Source organism: Odocoileus virginianus, chromosome 4 (genome assembly GCF_023699985.2).
Source record: "Odocoileus virginianus isolate 20LAN1187 ecotype Illinois chromosome 4, Ovbor_1.2, whole genome shotgun sequence".
NCBI lineage: Eukaryota > Metazoa > Chordata > Mammalia > Artiodactyla > Cervidae > Odocoileus > Odocoileus virginianus.
In genome coordinates this window covers 20,872,237-20,896,773 of record NC_069677.1, presented here as the reverse complement: position 1 = coordinate 20,896,773, position 24,537 = coordinate 20,872,237, and the positions used below count along the sequence as shown (strand labels likewise).

The following is a 24,537-nucleotide window of genomic DNA, read 5'->3' as shown; positions in this document are numbered from 1 at the left end:
TTCCTTATTAAAGGAAAAGGAAAGCAGATCTGTTACTTCTATGATATGAATGACATTCTTTATCAATAGATAATTAGAATATTTAAGTATATATCATTAATGCACACGTATACTCTATTTATGAAAACTGTAAGAAACTCACTGGGCCTGTATATTTTTTGTGTGTGATGTTCATGTGGGTTATAAATCAACAGTTACATTCTAGAAATTATAACTCCATTATGTCTTTAAAAATATTGTACTCTGAAATAATATTTTAATACTCTATATTCCATGATAAAACTATGCTGTGCTATTTCTTTACCGCTAGAAACTTGTGAAGCTTAAAATAGTTTAATCTTTATACATTTAAATTATTTGATTATATTTTTAAAAAATCATAAAGCAATTTTGCAAATTCTATTGGGATATTTTATTATTGGACTTTTTAAAGACTGTAGACTTTTTAAACACTTTTAAATGGTACAGCCACTTTTTTTTTTTTTTTTTTAAATTTTGGCTGGACCCTACAACATTGTGGGACCTTAGTTCCCTGACTAAGGATCAAACCCATACCTCCTGCATTGGAAGGCAGAGTTTCAACCTCTGGACCACCTGGGAAGTCCCAAAGACTATAGACTTTATTAAAAATAACAAATTCTGAATTAAAGACATGAAATACATAGCTTGCATAGCTTGTTTGAGAATACAGAGGTTTTACTATCTGCAGCAGTTTTTGCTTGATTTTACTTTTGTTTTCTATTGCCCTTGATATTTTATTTGTTTTTGCAACAGTGTTTCCTTGTTTGCTTCTTGTTTCTGTTGCACTGCACCTCACTCTTGTACGTGTGTATAAGCAACCTCTGTGTTCCCTCAGTGCTGAATGATAGTTCATTTGTTCCAGGGTGGTAATTTCAATATCCTAGATTCAGGTAAGTGATCAAAGCAGACCCAAAAGTATGGTTGGTTTCATAATGACATTTTAGGTTAGGGTTTCTCTTTAGATACTTCTCGTTTACATAGGGCATACCTAAGAGTAATTTACATATCTTCCATATTTCTTAAAGCAAATAGTTTTCCCATTTTTTAAATAAACAGGTTATTACATAAGAGGTAATTCACTTTACCCTTTGTACTTGTGCATGCCAAGTCACTTCAGTTGTGTCCAGCTCTTTGCGGCCCTATGGACCCCATAGCCTGCCAGGCTCCTCCTTCCATGGGATTCTCTAAGTGAGAACACTGGAGTGAGCTGCCAAGCCCTCCTCCAAGGGATCTTCCTGGCCCAGGGATTGGACCCTTGTCTCTCATGTCTCCTACATTGGCAGGCAGGTTCTTTGCCACCAGTGCCGCCAAACCGCAGGAGATAAATGGTTAATTGACACCTAGTCTCTGATTGGGAAATACTTAGGGAATGATGAGGAGCGTGGCTTCTGTAAGCCATGCTGCATGTAGCAATGCAGACACTATTGCCAGCTCCCTGGGACCAAGTTCTACATAAATGGCCTGTGACTCCTAAGACTTTATCTGTGAGATTTGACACCACTGGAGGAGGATGGGTTCAGTGCTTTAGTTTAAAAAAAAAAAACAAATTGGTAATGCTTTTCTAATGCCAAGTCCCAATTTTGGTTGAGCTATTTAGACAAAGCTTAAGAAGTTATGAACTAAGTACAGTTAAGGGGATGAGGATGAGATGAGATGGTTGGATGGCATCACTGACTCAATGGACGTGAGTTTGAGTAAACTCTGGGAGTTGGTGATGGACAGGGAGGCCTGGCGTGCTGCAGTCCACAAGGTTGCAAAGAGTCAGAAGCAACTGAACTGAACTGAAATGAACTAAACTAAACTGAATTTGTTTTTTCTTCCTCCCCCATGAGGGTTTATAGTGTATAGGAATCTTTATAAACAGATAACATTCCAAATCAGAGGCAAGATTGTATCTTTGGATTTTGGCTGCAGTCATATTATTTAGGGGCTTCCCATGTGGCTCAATGGTTAATTAAAAAAAAAAAAAATCCGCCTGCCAAGGCAGGAGACCAAGGAGATGCAGGTTTGATCCCTGGATTGGGAAGATTCCCCTGGAGGAGGAAATGGCAACCCACTCCAGTATTCTTGCCAGAAAATCCCATGAACAGAGAGGCCTGGAAGGCTACAGTCCCTGCGGCCACAAAGAACTGGACACTACTGAGTGACTGAGCACAAATCATCTAAGATATTTGGACATATATGTTGTGCTGCCCCACAAAATTTTCTAACTGTCTGTTAAGACAAATACATGACTACTGTAATACTTACATTTCCCAAAATAAACAAATCACCCACTCTCTTAAAGGAATCATAAACTACTTAATGTGAATAGTATCACTTATTTTGACTACCAGACTTCAGACCTTCAGTTTTAGCAACCTCATTCCATGATCCTGTTTCTCTCTGTTCTGACACCCTAGGTGTCTGAACAGTGATCATTTGAATTATATATTCTTGGTTTCCATAAAATCTGCCACACCAGTGGGCTCCATTTTCTCCATACCTATTCATATTTGGAAGCAACATTGTACAAAATAAAAGATGCTGGAAAAAGATCTGCCAGGACAGAATTTGGACAGGTGTGAGCTCTCTAGTTAGTACTTTCAAACTTTGTCCCTCATTTGGGCCTCTCATTTCTTGCCTGGAACATTGTCATAGCTTCTCCTCTGTCTTCCTTTATGTCCTCCATAAACATATGGCTTCTAGATTAATATTTCTTCAACACAGGCTTGGTCATGTCAGTTTATATGTGGCTTCATAACAATCTCCCTGTTATACCGATGTGCTGTGCTTAGTCGCTCAGTCATGTCCCACTGTTTGTGACCCCGTGGATTATTATAGCCTGCCAGACTCCTCTGTCCATGGGGATTCTCCAGGCAAGAATACTGGAGTGGGTTGCCATGCCCTCCTCTAGTGGATCTTCCCAACCCAGGGATTGAACCCAGGTCTCCTGCCTTGTAGGAAGATTCTTTACTGCCTGCGCCACCTGGGAAGCCCAAGAGTACTGAAGTGGATAGCCTATCCCTTCTCCAGGGGAACTTCCCAACCCAGGAATCCAACTGAGGACTCCTGCATTGCAGGCAAATTCTTTACCAGCTGAGCTAGCAGGGAGGCCCACTGTTATACAGATAGAAGGAATGTAATGGTCATGATAATAATGGTAATAAAATAATAATTAGTGAATGCTCTTAAATGCTCCACGCCAAATATCAAATGTCTTGAGACAACAGGGGATTTGTAATTCGATATCAAAGGGTTTAACATTGAGGTATTTGTTGTGGGTCTGAATTACATGTGTATAGTGTGGCTGATTGAAAGATCATCTGATATACATGAGAAGTGAGTGGGTGGGGATTTGACGTTTTGTTAGAAGTGCATGCTTAGTGTTTTGATAAACCATTCCATCTCCTCAAACCTTTGTTATCAGAAACAAACTACGTTGTCAAGAAAATATAGCATAATTCAGGACAGTGGGAAAATCTTAATGCTTTCCATCCTCCTGCTCTTGGTTTCACAATTAAACACGTATGCTAAATAGGAGAGGATTGTGTCTGAGTGTTCATATCTGTTAAAGCAGATTGACTACTTGGTTACCACATTGTAAACAGTTTCTCTGAGGGATTTTTAAATTTGTCATTTATGATATGCTAAAAGAAAATGTAAGATTTAAAACTGCATAATAAACAGGGTTCACATTTAAACACCAACATCTATACCAGCCACACACATGTACACACACACAAGCATACTCAAATATACATGCAAGCATAATACACAAATATACATGTAAATGCATAAGGAAAATAAAGCTTGGCAATTAACCAGAAGTTTACTGTCACTGAGGTTTTTCATTTTCTTTATTAATTTTTTAAATATTCCCCATATTTTCTACAATGAGTATTACTGCTTTGATGAAGACACTGCAACTTACCTGAAGATTCACGTAGCACACTCATTCACCAGTCCAAGCAGAGTGAATGGCATCATTTTGTTCAAACATCTTTGAAAAAATGATGGAGTGACACAAGAATAAATAGTCAAAGTTAAATTATCTTTTTATAATAGTAAAGTAAAATCTTAAATAGTGCCACTGCCTGCCATCTATGAACAGTATTTCTGGGAAATTGTATGTTTTGTATTTTTAAATGACTTGGGATATTGAGTAAAGAAATCTAGCAGTAAAATGAGAAGCTCTATAGTTTATTACATCTGTGATGCCTGGGATCATTTGTGGTAATTTTTCCTTTTTTATTTCTACAACTTTACTTTTTTAAAATCACCAAATAGTGATATAGATGACACCTAGCACTCACAAGTTTCACACACACAGACATCACACACACAAACAAAACCACAGAATTAAGAAAATGAGGGACAAGTTCATACTTACTTCATACTTGAAAGTATTTATTAATGCATTGGTTCCTTGGTAATGTTTTGATAGCCTACTGTGTCTTAATCTTTACAGTGTTTTAAGTGTTATGAAAGGATGAATAGATGAATATTAGAATGCAATCCCTAGTCTCAACTTCTTTAGCACCACAGTTCTCAATCTTAAGAGTGCATGAGAATTACCTAGATGATATTTATCTGACATACATAGTGTATCAGAGAAAGAATAGGCTAGATGTTGAAGCAGGAAGATATTTGAATTCAGCTGCCTATGTGATGTTCAGAAAAGAAACATGTTTAGCCAGCACCTTAAGGAGAAAGGAACTGAAAAACAGAGAAGATAGCAACTTGCCTAGTCTTCCAATAGTTACAGAGTAGAAAGAAAGACCTTGGTCCTTGGCTTCTTAAGACAGTGCTATTTGGCTGGCTAGAACTCAGCTCTATGTTTAAGAAATGAGTGGGTTGCAGTAGAGTAGTGTCTTCCAAGTAGAGTTTGTCAGAATTTTGGAAATCTGAAAAGTTTCCACTGGTTTTCTGCCTGTTTCCCCTATCATTGAATTCACTGAGGCTAGAAACCATAACTTGTTACCCAGCAGTTGGCAAAATTCCTGGTATTTACAAGGTGGTCAGTTAATGGTTGATGACTGTATGAATGACACCATTTAAAAAAAATTCTAAAGTCATATATTTAGAGGCAACTAATGTATTTCTTTGCTATTGGATGGCTTGGGAAGATACAGTGTTTTTTCTGAAAGGAAAAGGTATTTGAATCTATAATTTTTTTTCTCTGTAAATAAAGCTATTGTATCTTGAATATAAGTACCCATGTTCATTTTATAAACTAAAATGAAAGAGAAGAAAGGGCAAAATGTCTATTTTTTAAAAAATAATAACCACAAAGTGTTTTTTCTTAATCAGATATTGGAATTAAATCATGCTATACATTCAAGTTTATGTTATGTTTTTTGTTTTCTTGTAACATTATAACATAGGAGTGAGTGAGTGAAGTTGCTCAGTTGTGTCTGACTCTTTGGGACCCCATGGACTCTAGCTTACCAGGCTCCTCTGTCCAGGCAAGAGTACTGAGTGGATTGTCATTTCCTTCTCCAGATAAGAGGGTTAGCATATTGTAATATATATAGGTCTTGAGCTTTATCAAAGCAAATGTTGAAAACAGCACCAGCATGAGAAGTGTCTCAGTTTATTCACCATTCTGGAGGACCTCAGGTATCATAGTTTATGAAATCAAAGGCTTTCCTGAGATGCTCTATGCAACCAGACAGTTTTGAATTCTAAGGAGAAAAATTGAGACTCAGAGAACAACATAAGTAAATTTGTTTCAACCCAAAAAGAAAAGAAGGATGACATAACTCTTCATTTTACTTTCAGAAGGGAGGTCCACTGAAGAAATGAGCCCCCAGATGCTTGACCTCTGTCAGCCACTTGTAGGATTTCAGCTATTGGAAGGTTCCAGAATTGGTGCCCATACTCTGACCTTGCCTGGCCACCATTCCTTTGCTCATCAAGAGAGCTTGGTCACCATGTGCCATGGCCAAAATAATGGTGGTCCTTCCCATAAGCCATCTTCAGACTTCCAACTGACAGTGTCTGTCTAGAAGAAAGAATGGGTTCTTTACTGCTTTACAATCTAGCACATTTACTGCACTGCATGATCTAAAATATCAAATGAACTCTATCTGTAAAGTTTTAAAAAATATAAATGGACAAAATAGCAAAGGGTGGTTTGGGGGCCCATTCACACTAAGACTATTGTTCTTGCCATTAATGTGTTTAAGGAGACTGTCCATATATTGCAAAACGTTGTGCCAATTTCCCTTCACTTCTGAAGTCAACCCTATTACCTAAATAGTTGTCCAGAGAAAGCAAGAAGGGAGCTACTTTAACTCCTGTTCAGTGACTGAGTGACACAGAGAGGCATGAGACAAACCTTTCTGCTTCCAGATCAGCTCCTCCATCACCTCCCCCTTTTTTTGGTCATACCAATGAGCAGAAATGAATCTACCCCATGTGGTCATTGCAGGATTTATCTGGGCATTTGCTGAACCTGCTCGCAATTTATTTTTATTTCTTCCGATAGACATGGGTTTGGCACGGGAGAGTGAATTCTTTCTGAAACAGCAGATGTGCCTGGTACACTCGTTTGCTATAACCATTTGTGCTGTGGTTGAAAAAAAAATTTTTTTTAAGAGTGCAGAATTGTTGAGGGGGGAGGGTTAAAAAACCAGAACCATTTTAGCGATTATGCAAAGTTAGAATGTGAGTAATTTTGCTGCAGTTAGTCATTATGTGCTTTCATAGCTTGTTTTACAAGGATAAAGGAATACGTACAGGTTTGGTGAATAGAGCTCTTATTTGTCTCTAGTAGTCGCCTTTTATAAAAACATTTTCCACCCTTTCTCCTACTATGTGGCAAAAGTGCTCTCTCCTTCGAAATTATACCCTTCTGTGATTCAGCCCTTTTATCCATCCACAGTAAGTGGACAGCCTCCATTTCTGCGAACAAATATGTTAGGGGAAGAGAAACTTCATTTTCTCATATAATAGATAATGCAGATGATGCAGATTCAAATAATAAGAATATAGCGATCATTTTAAAAAAGCATGTTTTCTGCAAAAGGGAGGGAAAAATACTGAGCAAACATCTAGTGACTGTGCTATGAGCCTAATGTGCTGTAAATATAGTGTCCTTGCAGCATTTTATTTGAAATATTTGATAGGACTTAGCAGATTTTTGCTCACCGTATTGTCTGAGGATTGTAACGCACCACCTATTCTTTTTTTTTTTTTTTTGCTTTGCTTTCGGTCACCCAAACTCCCTTGGACATATGTGAACGAAGGTCTGTTTGTTTCCACTGAAGCAAATATAGTCACTTGCTCACACTGGTGGCTTCCCTCAGTGAATTCCACTACTATTTTGGAAACTCCTGTATGAAAACACAGCAACCCAACCTGTCCCCACTGAGCCTTGTGGGTGATTTCCACGCACGGCTGCCCAGTGTCTATGTACTGAGGTTCACTTTTTGATAAAAAACAAAACTGGGTTTTGTAGCCTTTTGGTAGGCTTGTTACTAAGTCTGGGCATTCTGGTGTAATGGCAGGAATGCTGATATTGGAGTCCCAACAGTGGTCTTAGAAAATCTGAATTCTAATTCTGATCGCTCAAGGCTTTATCACCTTGGATGAATCATTCCTAAGCCTAGTGTCCTTGAGGAGAAGGTAGAAATTTATGACCTATAAATTCCTTTCAGCTCTAATACTCTGTGATTCTGTAAAGAATATTTAGTGATGTACAAATAAGTCAACTTTATTTTTTCTTTCTCAAAAATTCCTTCGTGTCTACATCTGTACCAGATAACTCTCTTCAGGCTGCTTTTCAAAGTTGGCCTCATTTTAACTTCACCCCGACAGGCAAATTTCAGTAATGAGAAACCCCTGTAGGACTTGAGAGAAGGGATCACATTCTTTTACATTTTTTGTCTCTTGATGGCTTCCGAGTAGCAATAATAGACTGGAATGGTTGGTTCTATTGTAGTAATTGGTTGTAAACAAGAGCTGTTGAACCAAGCTCACCATATTTCCTGTTACCTATGGCTAAGAAACCTAAAATGCATAAAGTAACTCAGAATACTTGAAAATACTTGAAAAATTGGATTGAATTACACAACCCTCTATCATGCTTGAATACTTCTTGGATAAATAATTACAGGTTTGGCTTCACAAAGCTGATGGGGAAAGTAAAATAGTGTGGAGGGGTGGTCATTTAGCCAACTACTGCTATTCTTGTTTTATTTCATTGAATATCTCTTTGTAGATTTTGTCAATAATGCTTTTTTAAAATGATTTCATTCACTGAATAAATACATATGGAGTGTGTTTGCTGGACTCTCAGCATATCCCTTATGGCAGAAAGCGATGTAGAACTGAAGAGCCTCTTGATGAAAATGAAAGAGGAGAATGAAAAAGTTGGCTTAAAGCTCAACATTCAGAAAACTAAGATCATGGCATCTGGTCCCATCACTTCATGGCAAATAGATGGGGAAACAGTGGAAACAGTAAGATACTTTATTTTTTGGGACTCCAAAATCACTGCAGATGGTGACTGTAGCCATGAAATTAAAAGATGCTTGCTCCTTGGAAGAAAAGTTATGACCAACCTAGGCAGCATATTAAAAAGCAGAGACATTGCTTTGCCACCAAAGGCCCATCTAGTCAAAGCTATGGTTTTTACACTAGTCATGTATGGATGTGAGAGTTGGACTATAAAGAAAGCTGAGCACTGAAGAACTGATGCTTTTGAACTGTGGTGTTGGAGAAGACTCTTAAGAGTCCCTTGGACTGCAAGGAGATCCAACCAGTCCATCCTAAAGGAAATCAGTCTTGAATATTCATTGGAAGGACTGATGTTGAAGCTGAAACTCCAATACTTTGGCCACCTGATGCAAAGAACTGACTCATTTGAAAAGACCCTGCTGCTGGGAAAGATTGAAGGTGGGAGGAGAAGGGGACAACAGAGGATGAGATGGTTGGATGGCATCACCAACTCAATGGATATGAGTTTGAGTAAACTCTGGGAGTTAGTGATGGACAGGGAGGCCTGGCATGCTTCAGTCCATGGGGTCACAAAGAAGTCGGACACGGGTGAGTGACTGGACTGAACTGAACTGAACTGAACTGAAGCATATGTTGAACAACAAAAAGTCCTTGCCTGTGTGAAGTTTAGAGAAGAGGATATTAAAGACATAACTGAGGGACTTCTCTGGTTTCCAGTGGTTAAGACTCTGTGCTCCCATTGCAGAGTACACACCCCAAAATTAATTAATTAATTCAAAAATAAAAAAGAAGGAATGACAAAAGAGTGGACAAGTTCTATCATTTAAGCAAAGTGCAGTGTTTTAAAAGGACACCACTGTTGGACACCTTATCAAGACATGGATACTCAGGTCTGGCTTTCTAGAGTGTCATTCATTTGAAACCTCAAGAATGAATACTGGTTAGGAGTTAGGAGGTGGGGCAGATTGGAAAGCATTCAAGTCAGGCAACTGCAGAATGGCTGGAGCATCAAGTTTCAGGGGGAGGGAATGGAGAGAGAAGATTAGGAAGCAAAGTGATGACTCTATCAGGAAAAAAAAAAGAAAAGAACTTCATCCTAAGAGCAATGAGATGCTTTGGGAGATTTAGTAAAAGAAGGCAATCAATTTAGATTTTAGGAATATTCTAATTGCAGCATAGAAAATATATTAGTGATCAGTAAGACATCATTTTTAAAAATACCTACATCCTTTGAAATATTTATAACCTTAAAATTTGCTATTTTACAAAATTTTATCAGTATACACATGTGTCCTTATTTTACTTTTTTGTTAGACCATTATTTTGAATACCTATTCCCTTGCTTGCCAGCTGCATAACATTCCATCAGAACAATGCACCGTGATTTTCTCAACCATCTCCTAATAATTTATTTTTAAATATACAATCAGTGTAAGTTACAGGCATTTTTGATAGCTCTTCATTGCCAGTTTACCCACCAGAGAAATTGTTTCAACTTCCAGTTTTACCAGTCATATATTTACACATATATACAAGTCATATATTTATACCCTCACTAGCATATTCTCACAGAGATTGTGTTTTAGTATTTCTTGACCTGTTAGTTCAACACCAGGCACTTTATGGTAAACTCCTGGCCTGACTGGAGGCCCTTGAGGCGATGACTTGGTGTCATGAGGTCACTTTTAAGTAGACTCTCCTCCTGCCACATCCCTAGATTACAGAACATGCTCAGGTTAAACTAACCTTCACCACAATGCCACTTTTTCCAGCGCTAGTCACATGCATCCTAGGGGCTAAGTGTTCTGTATTGTATGGGTATTTATGTAAATTGAAGCCTGGGAGGCCCTCCAATATTAATGACATACCATCTCATTTGATGGTTATTGGGGGAAAAAAACTCCCTAAAATACTGGCTTTCTTCGTGTTCATATGATGATATGCTAGTTTTATGAATGAATGAGTTCAGGGCCTCCCCTTGGTCATTGCTTCTCTGTTGAATAATTAGGGGTTAAGAAAGGAAGACTTCAGGCAGAATCTTGGTGCTTCTGATTGCCTTAATTTTATTTCTGGGAAAACACGTTGACATACTGGCATCCATGTCTTCAACGTCCAGGGAGCAGTTTGTCTTCAAAGTATCTTATACCCATTCAGAATTCTGTGAGAATTAATTAAGTGGAGAAGTTTCAAAGACAAAAGCTGATCTGGAGTACAACACCAGACTGTACTATTTTTGCGATTTCAGCCTCCTAAAGGTATTAAGAATAGCCCCTCGCTAGCTGTCAATACACATTCTCAAAGCCAAAGCACTAAACTGTGAAATGAACAAGGGCTGATACAATGATGGAAGTAAGACATCTTCATGTCTCTCTAACAAGAACTCTTTGGAGGACTTGTCAGGCAGTGTGTGTGTGTATGTGTGTAGTTTAGGAGTCCATCAATGAATGAAAATTATCATATTAGTAGTGTCCCTGTATTGGTAGCACTGTTTTGAACTCAGTGAACCTGATTAAAATCCTGTGATTTTAATTTCAAAAGTAATCTTTGAGATCATTTTAACCATTCGCCAGTTTTCAGTTACCACACATGAAGTAATTTTTTCTTCAATGTAGAAAATACAGAAATTTATGAAGATGAAAGTAAAAACTTCTGTTAATTGCATCAGCTGATGCCATTTTAACCTTTTAAAAGTATTTTAAAATCATTTAAGATTTTTTACTATGTCCCTTCCTTTTTTACTGTGTAAGCACTCACACAGACGTTGGGATACTACAATATTTTTGGTGTGTATTAAATCTTAAAATAATTTATTTATTTCATACATATTATTCAAAATCTATATTTTTATGTATATGTATGTGTGAATATATACACACATCAGAGGAAGATCTATATCTTTCACAATATATGATTATGTTAGAAAAGTATATACTCTAAAATCATCCCCTTAAAATAACCACTATTATCATTTTGGGAATAGATTCTTCTAGCTATGTGTGTGTGTGTGTGTGTGTGTGTGTGTGTGTGTGTGTGTTATGTATATATGAGAGGTATAGATAGATGCATATATTGATAAAACAGTGTTCCCTAATCTGTTTCTAAAATGTATAACTTTTTCTTTTTTTTTCTTTCCTTTCTTTTCCCTGCTTCTTTCCCATCATTTTTTTTGTTTTCCTGCTGTAGTAATAGATACATAACAAAATTCACCACCTTAATCATTGTAAGGATTTGTCTAGGTGGCATAAAGTATATTTACATAGTTGTGCAATCATAATCCATCTTTAGAACTTTTCTACTTTCCCAGACTGAAAATGCACATCAGTTAAATAATTACTCAACATGCCCCCCCAACCTCCTTGTTAACCACATTTTGCTTGTCTTCATGAATTTCATTACTTCAGGTATCATATATCATTGGATTCATACTGTATATATCCTCTTTAACTGGCTTATCTCATCTTAGCCTAATGTTTTCATGGTTCATTCATGTTTAGCATGTTTGAGAGTTTCTTTCTTGTTTTAGGCTTAATATTACAACATTGTATGTTTATACTGCATTTTGTTTATTCATTCATCTGTTAGTGGACACTTTGGTTGCTCTCAAATTTTTGGATATTATGAATAATTCTGCTATGAACATAAGTATACAGATAAGAGTCCTTCCCTGTTTTGCCTTTTGGGGTAGATATCCAGAAGTGAAGTTGCTGGATTGTTGATATGTTTTGAAACATTTTAATAATACAATATTTCATTATAGGAATCAGCATTTATTTAACCAGTTCCCAAGTATTGATTATTTAAGCTGCACATAATCTGTTATTTTTATAAATTTCATTGCCAAGAACATATCTTGAAACTGAAGGTTTTAACCATCTATGATTATTTCTTTTGGTTAAATTCTTAAAAATGAAACGTATGGCTTTTGTTAGGACTTCTGATACATATCACCAAATTAGCCCTCAAATTGCCCATAAGAAGTTTATAGAAACAAATATTACCTTGGTCCTAAGTCTGAATTATATGAACATTGCCCTTTGAAGACAGTTGGGATAACATCCTCCCATCACACATAGCCCCCAACTCCAAGCTATAATTCCTTATTCTGCTTTAACCTAAATAGGTGGTTCTCAACTCTGGTTTCAACAGAAAATCATTTATTCCTCCCCTTTTTAATTTCCAGATTTCACTCCCCAACTAATAGGCCTAGGATAATTTGTATCTAAAAAGCTCTAAGTGAAAGACACTTTGTGTTTATAGAGCACTCAGTGATTCTGTTGTGCAGTCAGACTTGAAAAGTACTTCTGGATATATAGAAGCATATTCATACATTGTACTCTTCGTCTGTTGGATCATTTTCTATCTCATGGGGTCATCTATCAAATGAAAAGTATGTGACTGGAATGAAAAAGGAATGCAGCCATGGGTATTAATCCCTGAATAATGGAAGACAATCAGTGAGGGGACTCAAGAAAGCAAAATTAAGTCATTTTCTATAGTAAGGGCTTGGAGAAAATGGTAAGTAATTTTCCTTGAGCAAAAAAGAAGTAGCCAAAAAAAAAAAAAAAAGGAATGCATGGCATGTAAGCTGGGGTTCCTTTTTTTTTTTTCTTGCCCTATGTAAACTCAGACACCAGGTCTGTCCATTCATTTATCCCGTCATGGTTTATTAAGTACCTACTTGGTGTGAAATTTTAGTGATAAGATCAAGCTCTTTTTGGCCAGTAAAACTCATTGTAAATATTCAGAATTTACTGTTGGAATAACTGGGTTTTGAATGTGCTTATGACTTCTTTTGTATAAGGATAGTATTGGAAGGAAAAGAGATATGAGCCTACTCCCCTCAAGTCTGTGTCTTGAGCAGTGAAGCTCCTTTTGGGGGGGGTTGTTATAGAATGACTTTTATTTGAAGAATAAGATAGACCACTCATTTAAAAAGGAGGATAAAATGGCACTATTCCTAGATCTTGTTTGTTGTTCAGCTAGAACAACAATCTGGGGAAATAGTGTGAATTTTCCAGTGTCAGTCATCTCTAAATAGTGGCAAAGCTGGGATTTTTTGATCCTGCATGACCCTTCAATTTAATTGATCATCCTCTATCTTCCAATATCCTTAACTGAGAATGGAAGTTGGAAAATGCACCTCCTGCAGTACAATTGGCCTTTAGAAATCCTTCATTTGGCTTCCTAAAAAAAAAAAAAAAGCCTAGCTTTAAAGTCAGAAGAGGAACCTCTGATCCATTTTGCACACAGCAATGATCAACTGACACAGTAGAGCAGCTGCCTTACACATGGGCCTCTTATTTTATACAGTTCAGGTCACTCTGTTGTTTCCCAGATAACAATGCTAAGTATCACTTGCTGTCTGTTGTACCATTTACTCCATTAGTTTTATTCTGTGACAGAAATATTTTTCTGTACCCACATAGACTGAGAAGGCCTCTATGTTTGTTTTCGTGAATTTCTCATATGTGGTTTATTTTACCTTTTCTTTACCCAAGAATGATAATAGCATTTAGCTGCTCAGTCGTGTCCAACTCTTTGCAACCCTTTGAACTGTAGGTCACCAGCGTTCTCTGTCCATAGGATTTTCCAGGCAAGAATTCTAGAGTCGGTTGCCATTTGCTTCTGTAGGGGATCTTCCTGACCCAGGGATCGAATGCACATCTCCTATGTCTTCTGCATGGCAGGTGGATTCTTTACCCCATGAGCCATCGAGGAAGAGAGGTAGAATGGTTTTTAAAACTTCAAACTGCAGAAGAGAACTAGGCTGCCTGGGTTGAATCCTAGGTCTGCCACTTGCTAGCTGTGTAACCTTGCATAAATACATGTTTAAGATACATGTGCTTTAGTATCTTCGTCTGGAAACGGACAAGTAATAGATTCTGTCAAGGGTACCTGTGAGGAGTAAGTATAAACTGCATCGGATACAAAATGCTTACATAAAGTAAATACTTTATAAGTGTTTACTGTTATTATATCTTTTAAAAAATACCAGTTGGTATTTTAGTTTGTTTTTCCTGCCACAAAGATATACAGACAAAATAGATAACTCCAAGTGACAAATGGCCATTAGGTTTTGTTCAAATAACTTTACACAACTGTCATGAAAAGAAAATTGAAGCTGAAATGTTTGTAACCCTATCTTCTAGCAAATCAACCATCACTCTTTGCATAGGTTGTCCAGTCCTTGCCCATATGGAAATACCATTCTGTGTAGCCTCAGTTGTATTGTACATATCATTGATTTCACATTCTGTGTTTTTCATTTAACATTTACATTTTCATTTAACATCTTAAGCACATTTTCATGTGTTTATAATACCTAGAACCAAATTTAAGAACAGGGATTGGAGTTTTATGTTGCTGTGTATATGTCAGACTTTAGCTTTTATATATTTTCCCTTTCTGCTACCTTAGAAAGTTTTCGTTCCAAATAGAAGTCATTTTTGCTCACTACAAATGTTTTTTGTCAAAAATTTGAATGAAGAATTATTTAGTGCAGCCACTTTGATTCCCTTTGTCCTCTTGTGGCTTAAGCAACTAGCTCAATGCCTACCTAACATGTAGCAGAATTTCAGTAAATTTTTGTTAAATAGATACTTTGGATTATTTAAATTTTGTGGGATTGGGGTATTATAGTTATTTGATAGTTAATTCAAAATATGTTTCATTTCAATACGTGTTAAAGATTATTTTTAAATGTTTTAGTTTCTTTTCATGGCACAATTATTTAGAATATGCCACTTGACTATTTCTGTAAGAGATTTGAGTGAGTATCAAGTAAAACTTACATATATAATCTGACCATTAAAATGAAAATAGGCACTTCAGATGCTTCTTTGAAAGATAGTAGTAATTAATAAATTCCAATAGTAAATCATGTCAATGTATGACAAAAACCACTACAATATTGTAAAGTAATTAGCCTCCAACTAATTAAAAAAAAATTCCAATAGTAAAGTCCTTAAATTACTTAGAGGGAGGAAGAGACTAATGAGGTTACTGTAATTAAGCATGCATTAAACATATGAGAGTTCCTGGATTGTCAAGTAATAAGAGAAATGAGATACCTTATATTTTGCTTTTTTTTTTTTTGCAGTCTGACAAGAGAAATGCATTTTTCTTGGGAGACCATTATTCATTTATTCAAATATTTGTTAAGTGTCTATTATGTGCTATGATATGAAAAAGACAGTGAAACGCAGCAGTAGAGAGGGACTGTCTCTAACCCTATGAAAAGAGACATACACAAGCGTGATATGTGTAGAAGAGGAGAGATAGAGTGCTCAGTCTGCCAGAGGATTTGGGCAATGGTTCATTGAGGGAACTGACACTCAGGCTAAGGCTTCAGGAGTTCTTAGAAATTAGCTCAATATAGAACCCAGAGAGAGGTGGGGAAGCACATAGGTATAATCCCTGAGATGGCAGAGTCTGGCACATCAACTATGAAAGGAAGTCAGGGTCAGAGAGTGACATGACATTGACCTCTCAAGGAGAGGCAGAAGAGAAGGCTGGGTCCCAACCACTCCACTAAAGCACCGAAGACTTTTCAGCAGGAAACTAATGTAATTAGACCTGCATTTGGGAGAAATCACTCTTCCTATACCTTCTTACAGGTGATGCTAGTGCTAAAGAATCTGCCTGCCAATGCAGGAGATGTCAGAAATGAGAGTCTGATCCCTGAGTCAGGAAGATCGGAGATGGCAACCCACTCCAGTATTCTTGCCTGGAAAATTCCAGCACATTCCAGCACTATGGTGGGCCATAGTCCATGGAGTCACACAAACACAACTGAGCATGCACACCACACCATTCTTACTTAACTCTTCCTACAGAATGAAGGATTCATTAAAGGAGAACAAGCATAGACAATGGAGACAAGAGTGAGTGCTGTTGGATAACTTCTGGTGAGAGGTGGCTGTGTCTTGGAGTTGGCTTCCAATAGAGGAAATGGTGAAATGTAGATGTTGCCTATTTAGGGAATAGGATCACCAGGATTTGATGCTTGAATGGGATGTGAGGGAGAGGCTCAAGAATGACTCCCAGTGTTCTCATTTGAAAAACACCAGAATGGACAAGAAAACCAAATGAAAGGCATGAAAAGAAGATTCAAGGAAGATGCTGAAACAGTTTTTAACATCTTGAGGTTGAAGAGCATATGAGACATCCAAGCAAACACATGAAATAGACAGTTGAATATTTGGGCCTGGCATTTCAAGTATAGATGGGTTCTGCAGATAGAAATTCAGGAGAGTGTTCATACAGAGAGGGTATTTCAAGTTGTGGGCATGGTTCTGGAGAGATTTAATAGAGAGAGAGGAGAGGAGGCCCTTTGTCAGATCAAAAGGATCATTATTCAGGGGTCATTGGGCAACATGTTGACTCAAGTTGTCTGTAGCCCTTTCTATTACAGAAGACAGATTTCTATCTATGACCATGATAATTTGATTTTCCCTGGTGGCTCAGATGGTAAAGAATCTGCCTGAATGTGAGAGAACCAGGTTCAATCCCTGTATCAGGAAGATCCCCTGAAGAAGAGAATGGCAACCCACTCCAGTGTTCTTACCTGGAGAAACCCATGGACAGAGGAAGCTGGCAGGCTATAGTCTATGGGGTCACAAAAAGTCGGACACTACTGAGCGGCTAACACTTTCACTCTCAGCTTGCAGTTTGACTTCTTCCCAACTTATAAAAAAAGCAAGTCAGTTATTAAAATACTGTAAGGTAATTGTTTTAATGGAGGTCTATACAAAGCCCATTGTAGCTATAACTAAAGTACTATAGACGTCCTTCCAGGTGATTTTTATGTCTTTTCACATTTTTATTTTTCTATTAAGCATTTTGTCAATATCATCAACATGTATCTGTGAGCTATTGGGAAGAGGATAGTATTTTATGATGTCTTCCTGTTCCCCAGCAGTTTATAATCTGGTATAGGGGTGAATACATAGTAACTGTTGAATGAAGGTCTCTAGACTTCTGGAAAGACATTACAGAAGAGATACCACTTGATCAGAGACTTGAAGAATTAGTAGCAACTGCCAAGCAGAAGATGGCTGTGTCTGAGCGACAAAGGAGAAACATAGTGGAGAGTTATAAAGAACAAGTCATAGACTGTAGAAGGAGGTCCTGGCTAACAGATAAGAGTAGACACATGAGTGTATGGTCTATCTTATCTCTATATAAGTCTAATATTGGGTGTATACTGTGAGTAATGGCAGAAATAGGGAGATGGCTGGACAGAAAGGCAAGGGCTAGATTGGAGAGTCCTTATATAGTGTATTTAAAAAAGGGAGAGAGAATAATAAAAAGAGTTCAACACAAGGCAGAGTCATTTGCAAATGTAGATGAGTAGAGAGTCAGGATCAAGTATTCACATTAGAGGTAATATCACTGTGACAGTATTGCGGAGATATGGGAGAGAAATAAGGTTAGATCATGACCATAAAGAGCTCTGAAAAGTGATGATGAAAGCCAGAACTTGGAGAGAGAGAGTGAGACTAGGGTAAAGTGCAGGGATGCTAGAGATGTTCAGGGCTTGTGTAGAAGACATGGTAGTAGATTAGATTAGAAGCGTGTGTGCACATTACACATGTGGGGGTGTGTTTAGGGAATGGGTGGGTCATGGATGAGAGGGGTAGAGGAATGTAAGTTGTTATTCCACTTTGGGCACAAAGGAGGTTGAGGGCTTGCTCCCAAAGGTGAGCATGAGATGTGCTCTTATAGCCCCTTGTCTGTTCTTGTCTCTTGGCCATAGCCAGTTCTTTCTGGTAGTGGAGGCATCCATTCAACAGTTATTGATTATTTATCAGTCCTTCCTCCAGACTACAAACTCCTAGGGGGCAGGTAGACATGCCCTCTTCATCCTGGGATACTATTCTCCTCCCATTAATCTTGCCAAGCTTTCCATGTTGAAGAAGCCTAGAAAATGATTGATGGACAAACAGCCATATTAGAAGACTGCTACAGAGATTCGAGTCTCAGGGAAAAAATATGTGTGTATGTGTATGTACGTGTGTGTGTATGTCATCTTTAAAATGTGCATGATTTTCAAAATTAAAATGTTAAATCATGATAAAACTTCAAGAATTTCTGCAAAAAAAAATAAAAATGAAATGCCAAAAATAAATATTTGGAAGCGTCTCTAATCCAGTAAGTAGAAAAGATTCACTATGTATTTAATTGAATATGTGGGCCAGGAAAGTGTTGCCATAGCTCTCTTTTACCATGAAGAACATAAATAAATATGCTTTAAAATGGTTCCTGTTCTTTACCCCCTTCTACCTCCAAAGAGGTAAAGAATTTTAAATTGCAAATGCAAAAAAAGAATTATAGCTAAATGTACTATTTTCACACACGTAACTATGAGAGAGAAAACACTCAGAAACATGCCGGCACATACACAGAAGAATTTATAATAAAGTTGTGAGAAACCTTCTCATCTAGTGAGCTATTTCCTAGAAGAAAGCAATGGCTCCTGAAATGGCGCCCTGATGCCTTCCTTCAAAGATTTTAGGAATCTTTAAGCAGCGTATGTGTGTGCATATTCACCAAGAAAGAAAAAGAGAAATTGGTTTAAAAAAAAAAGTTGCTTCTAAGGATTAGGATTAATTCTTTGTTGTTTACTTTATAAATATGACTGGTTTTCATCTTCAGAGTATGTGACTGTTAAGTGTCTGTTTTGGGGGCCGACTCCTTTCCAGCTGTGGTCCAGAGTTTGCCTGCCATTAACCCAGTTGCTCCGTCACTGTCTCCATTTATAGTTGGGTTTGTGAAGTGTTTAAAATAGGAACTCTGGGTTTCTGCTGATCCTGAGTCATCAAAGAAAAGAAAAGCTTTATTCGTTCTTATATTCAATTCCATCCATTCAGACGTTTTTTAAGATTGACATGGTTAACTAGAAACATCTAACCTTATATGTTTTTAGGTTCAGACTGAATCTTCTGTACTCTCTGAGTATCAGGATCTTACTGAGTATTTATTTTGGAGTTTTTCCATGATATATATTTTAACAAATTGCTTAATGTGGAAATAACATCTTCTATTGAGTACTATTGGGACCACCTTCCTAGAGAGGGAAATGCTGCTCCACCAAGACAAGAATTTTCATGTTACTTAAATTACAAAAGGAAATGGCAAGTTGGCTCCCTGAAAAACTATCCAAAAAAGGGGGGGAAAAAAGATAACTCTATTCAACAGTTTCTTGTAACTGAACAGAAAACTAAATCTAAAATTACAAAATCTCTGGGAAACTACAACTGAGACAAATCACAAATGATAGGAAAAGATAGCTGTCATAGTCAGAACCCAATAAAAATGATAGCACACAGAATCCAGCCCCTTCCAAGGAACTGATTTATAAATGTCCTGTGTATATAGGTCTGTTTGGGTATAGAGAAGCCATTAGGGACGAAATGATAATCTGGGGCTAGCAGAGTCAGAATTGTCATCCTGTACATTCAAGAGGACCAAAGGGCAGGGGAGCAGTTAATTGTGAACAGGAGAAGAGAGTGTTGTAGAAGAAAGACCCTAGAAAGGACCAGTGACCCTCCTTGGCTGATAGCTGGGGACATCACAATCAGGTTGCTGGAAGAAATGTGACTCAAGAGTTTTTTAGTATCTGTCGACAGGGGCACTGTTGTCCTCTTTGGTTTAACACTAATGTGTTTTCTCCTTCTACCTGCTCAATGAAAACAACATCCCCTAATCACTGTGACAATAAAAGGCATTGCCACACATTGCTAATCTCTCCCTGGTCACTAGGTTATTCCCTCTCCAGCTGAGAACCACTATATGTTAATCAAATGTCCCTGGGCTTGTTTTAATCTTTATCTCTGGCTGAGATCACCATAAAGCTATCCTCAGATAGCCATATATCTAAATAGATCTACTTGGATATTATGGTGAGAATAGGATAGCTGTACCATCTCCAGCCCCACAGGCACATCCCAGGAGGGAAGGAGGAAAGGGGAAAACTAGGAAGGGATGATGCTATGTCAGGAGAGCTCTAGTTTTTCCAGAAATGCTTTGCATGCATCTTATTGGCCAGAGCTGCATCACATGGCAACTCCTGCCTGCAGAGTAATCTAGGGAAGTGTGAGCATATTGCTGCTCTTAATAAAACTGAAATCTTTTGAGTAATGAAGAAGGGGAGTGTGTATGTGAAAGCAGTTAGCAGTATATGCCCCCCTGCCGTGTATATCTCTCTAATGGCTTGGTGTGGATAAATGACACTAGAATAATACAAAGTCTTGTATTGTTGCTTCTTATACATATTGGAATTTATTTGGAAATTAATGAACAACCAAAATAGGGTGTAGTTATTCATTTTGCGTATTAATAAATCTAATCATATTAAGGATTAATAAATCTAATCATATTAAGGAAGAGCAGAATTAAAACATTCTGTTACTGGTGTGTGTACAGAACCCTAATACATCAGTGCCTCAGGATGAATGTTTGAATTTTCAGACCTTCTCTAAGCCTTTACTTATTCCCAGACTAACCAAGACCTCTCATAGTTAAGCAAAAGGTCTCTTAATCTTTGTGCTCTTAGGTTATTTTTAGGATATTCAGCAAGTATTTTTGAATTGAACAAATGAATGCAGCAGAAAGAGAAGATATAAAGGGAGGAGAAGGCTGCTTTTGTGTTATCTTTAGTAAATCACTCTTAACAGGAATCTTTGATCCTAAATTTAGTATTTCTTTGATTGTGCCAGGGATATATGTTTATTCCTCTCAAGACTCTTCATTTTTATTTTTGTTCCCTCTGTTTAGCCCTTCCTCTCTCTTTTTCTAGTATCGCACTTTATGGTGATCAAGTCTTTGGGCAGTTTGTTTGAGATCACATTGTTCAATTTATTTTTCTTGGCTCTGATATTTCGGTATGTATTGTAAAAATTCATTACCAAGTCCACTGTCATAATTTTTCCCCCTCTATTTTTTAAAAAAGAGCTTTATCTCTTACATTTTGATTTGGGGTTATTCTTTGTATGTGGTGTAAAGTAAGGGTCCAGCTTAATTCTTTTGCATGCGGATGTCCAGTATTCCCAGCATCACTTACTGTAAAAACTATCCTTTCCCCATCAAATGATCTTGGCACCCATGTCAAAAATTAAGTGACCATGTATGTGAGGGTTCATTTCTGGGTTCTCTGTTCTATTTCATTGGTCTATGTTTGTCTTTATGCCAGTAGAACATTGTTTGCTTATTATAATTTTGTAATAAAGTTTGAAGTTGCATGTGGGAACTTCAATCTTCTTTTAAGGTTGTTTTGGCTATTCAGTCTCTTGAGATTCCATTTTTCATAAAAGTTCATTGGAATTTTGACAGGGATTACATTAAATCTGTACATTTACTATGGATAGTATTAATGTATTTATAATATTGTCTTTCAATCCATGAAGATTGTATGTCTTTCCATTTAGTTGTGTCTTCTTTAATTTATCAGCAGTGTTTTATACTTTTCAGCATGTAATTCTTTCCCCTCTTTGGTTAAGCTTTTTTTTTTCCCCTAAGTTTTTTTTCTTTCTTTCTGATGTTATTATAAGTGGAATTGTTTCCTTAGTTTATTTTCCGGATTGCTCATTGCACAGAAGCACAACTGACTTTTGTGTTAGTCTGTGAACTCTTAGATGGCAGGAGTCATGCCTTCTTTATGTTTTGCAGAGTTAATACAAAAATTTAGTAACATTTATTAATATTTGTTTATGTATATTTATTTTTCAATAGCAGTAATCTTTGATTTTTTTTTTCTTTTTCTCTCCTGCTTTAGGGTACTACTAGTTCAACAGCTTCTCCTCCGGTCTCCACCCCTGTCACAGGACATAAAAGAATGGTCATACCAAACCAACCCCCTCTGACAGCAACTAAGAAGTCTACACTGAAGCCACAGCCTGCGCCCCAGGCTGGACCAATCCCTGTGGCTCCAATTGGAACACTAAAACCCCAACCTCAGCCTGTCCCAGCTTCTTACACTACAGCATCCACCCCTTCACGACCTACCTTCAATGTGCAGGTGAAGTCAGCCCAGCCCAGCTCTCACTACCTGGCTGCTCCTTCACCAGGACAATTTTATGGTTCAGGGCCAGGGGCCCAAGGTTATAACACTCAACCAGTTCCTATCTCCGGGCAAGGTCCCCCTCCTTCTACACGGGGAGGCATGGATTATGCGTATGTTCCACCACCAGGACTTCAGCCTGAACCTGGGTATGGGTATGCTCCCAACCAAGGACGCTATTATGAACCCTATTGCCCAGTGGGGCCTGGCTATGGGGGCAAAAATGACTCTGATCCTTCCTATGGTCAACAAGGCCATCCAAATACCTGGAAGCGGGACCAAGGGTATACTCCTTCTGGCCCTGGGACCCAGAACCCTGCTGGGATGTATCCAGTTGCTGGTCCCAAGAAGACCTACATCACAGATCCTGTTCCAGCCCCGTGTGCGCCACCACTGCAACCAAAGGTAGGGAACTTACTAACACAGTGCTGGGAATAAAAGGGTACCTATCTCGGCCTGCCTTCCCCAGAAAGCAGAGCCTAAGGCAAAAGTATTAATATATGTGCTACTTTCATTTCATTAAAAAGTACGGTCTGCAGGAAGTGCTTGGATAGAGGCAGGAAAATGGGGAGATCCTATTTGGGGATATGGGAAAGTGTTACCAATATGAATTCTGTTAAGTGTCAAGTACAACTAATTGTTCAGTTTTGAAGACCATATGAACCATAGCAGCTCAGGATAATCTCTTCCTTGGTAAAAGAGGAAAAATAATTTATTTTCTAGCTCTTGTCTCCTGTTCATCAAAGCCTTCTACCGTGGGTTAGAGACTTCCTCACATTTAGATGTTGCATTTACTTGGTCACTAAATAGATTTGAAGCATCTAATGTCTTAGCAGGGGATAGGAAATCCCCAGGTGTGGAGGTGAGAGGTGCTCAGGGCAACACAAGATGAACTGCTGTAAGATTGGGCTCTTGTGAATGTGGTCACAGCCCAGGCAAAGTTGGTGCCACAGTGCTAGGGAAGAACAAGTGGATACGGGCCCAGGAGACAGCTGAGGCTAAGGTAATACAGATACCTTGCCTAATTTTCTTTGGAAGGGGGCTTCAGTATAATGGCCCTTGTTTATATCAGTGATCCTCCAGGAAAAATATTACTCTCCAACCTTTAATTCTATTGGGCAACTTAAAAATTTCTTTATGACAGTTCTCTTGTTTATTGTTTGATTAAATTTCAAGTATGTATGTGTTAAGTCAACATGTTATCAACTTCATATGAATAGCCAATATACAATACTGTACACACCTACTCACCTACAGCTTGGATTTTCCTTGACTGCTAGAACCAACATGATGATGTTTCCTCTCACCATGAAAAGAGGAACCAAGGAGAGTTACTAGGAAGGAGTGAGATGGAAAAACAAATCTAGTTTCCAGCCACTGTGTTAAAACCAAGCCTTCCCTTCCCTTTAGTTAGAACCGTGAGAAATTAGAATTTGGAGAAGCCTGGATTAAATAGAAGTTCATTGGTAACCTGAGTGGATGGAAGTTTGTATCATATATATTTAACCCTTTACACATTTGAGATTGTCAATTTCGAGACATATCCATTTGCATTTTCAAAATTACAATAAAAATTACTGAGGTCCTTACTCTTCCAGGGGGTTTATTCAATCACTTCTCACATGAAAGCATCAACTCTGGTGCAGATGGATTTTAGGTTCCTTAGGGGTTAGGAACCCTTCCTAGCAGGTGGGGCCTGAGGATAGCTAGAGGTATCCATCTATCTTATGAATGTGCATTACATGGAAGTGGACCAACCATGATCATTTTCCAACATAAAGACTCCAAGCAAAAATGTTAAGTGTTTTTGAGACATTACTCTTGGACAGGCTTTCTTTTGAAAAATCTCTTTATGAAAAGAAATGTTATTGAGGGTTTTCTGTTTTATTTTTAAAAAAATATTGCCCAAAATAGCCAACCTGGACAGCCTTGCCCTTTGTTAACATTGCAGTATATTTGTTTTCATCCCTCCTGACCCTGAAACGACCTGTTTAGAAAAAAAATGGGGTTAT

At 37.8% G+C, this 24,537-nt stretch overlaps 1 protein-coding gene across 12 annotated transcripts in view; it reads left to right on the top strand.

The window, feature by feature from the left end:
* Positions 1 to 24,537, top strand: part of LPP (LIM domain containing preferred translocation partner in lipoma) — a 719,231-nt gene that overhangs the window by 413,335 nt on the left and 281,359 nt on the right. For all 12 annotated transcript variants that reach the window (XM_070466247.1, XM_070466252.1, XM_070466251.1 and 9 more), the window contains one exon: positions 22,241 to 22,930. In XM_070466247.1, the coding sequence (XP_070322348.1) occupies positions 22,241 to 22,930 (690 nt within the window). The remainder of the gene's footprint in view (positions 1 to 22,240; positions 22,931 to 24,537) is intronic.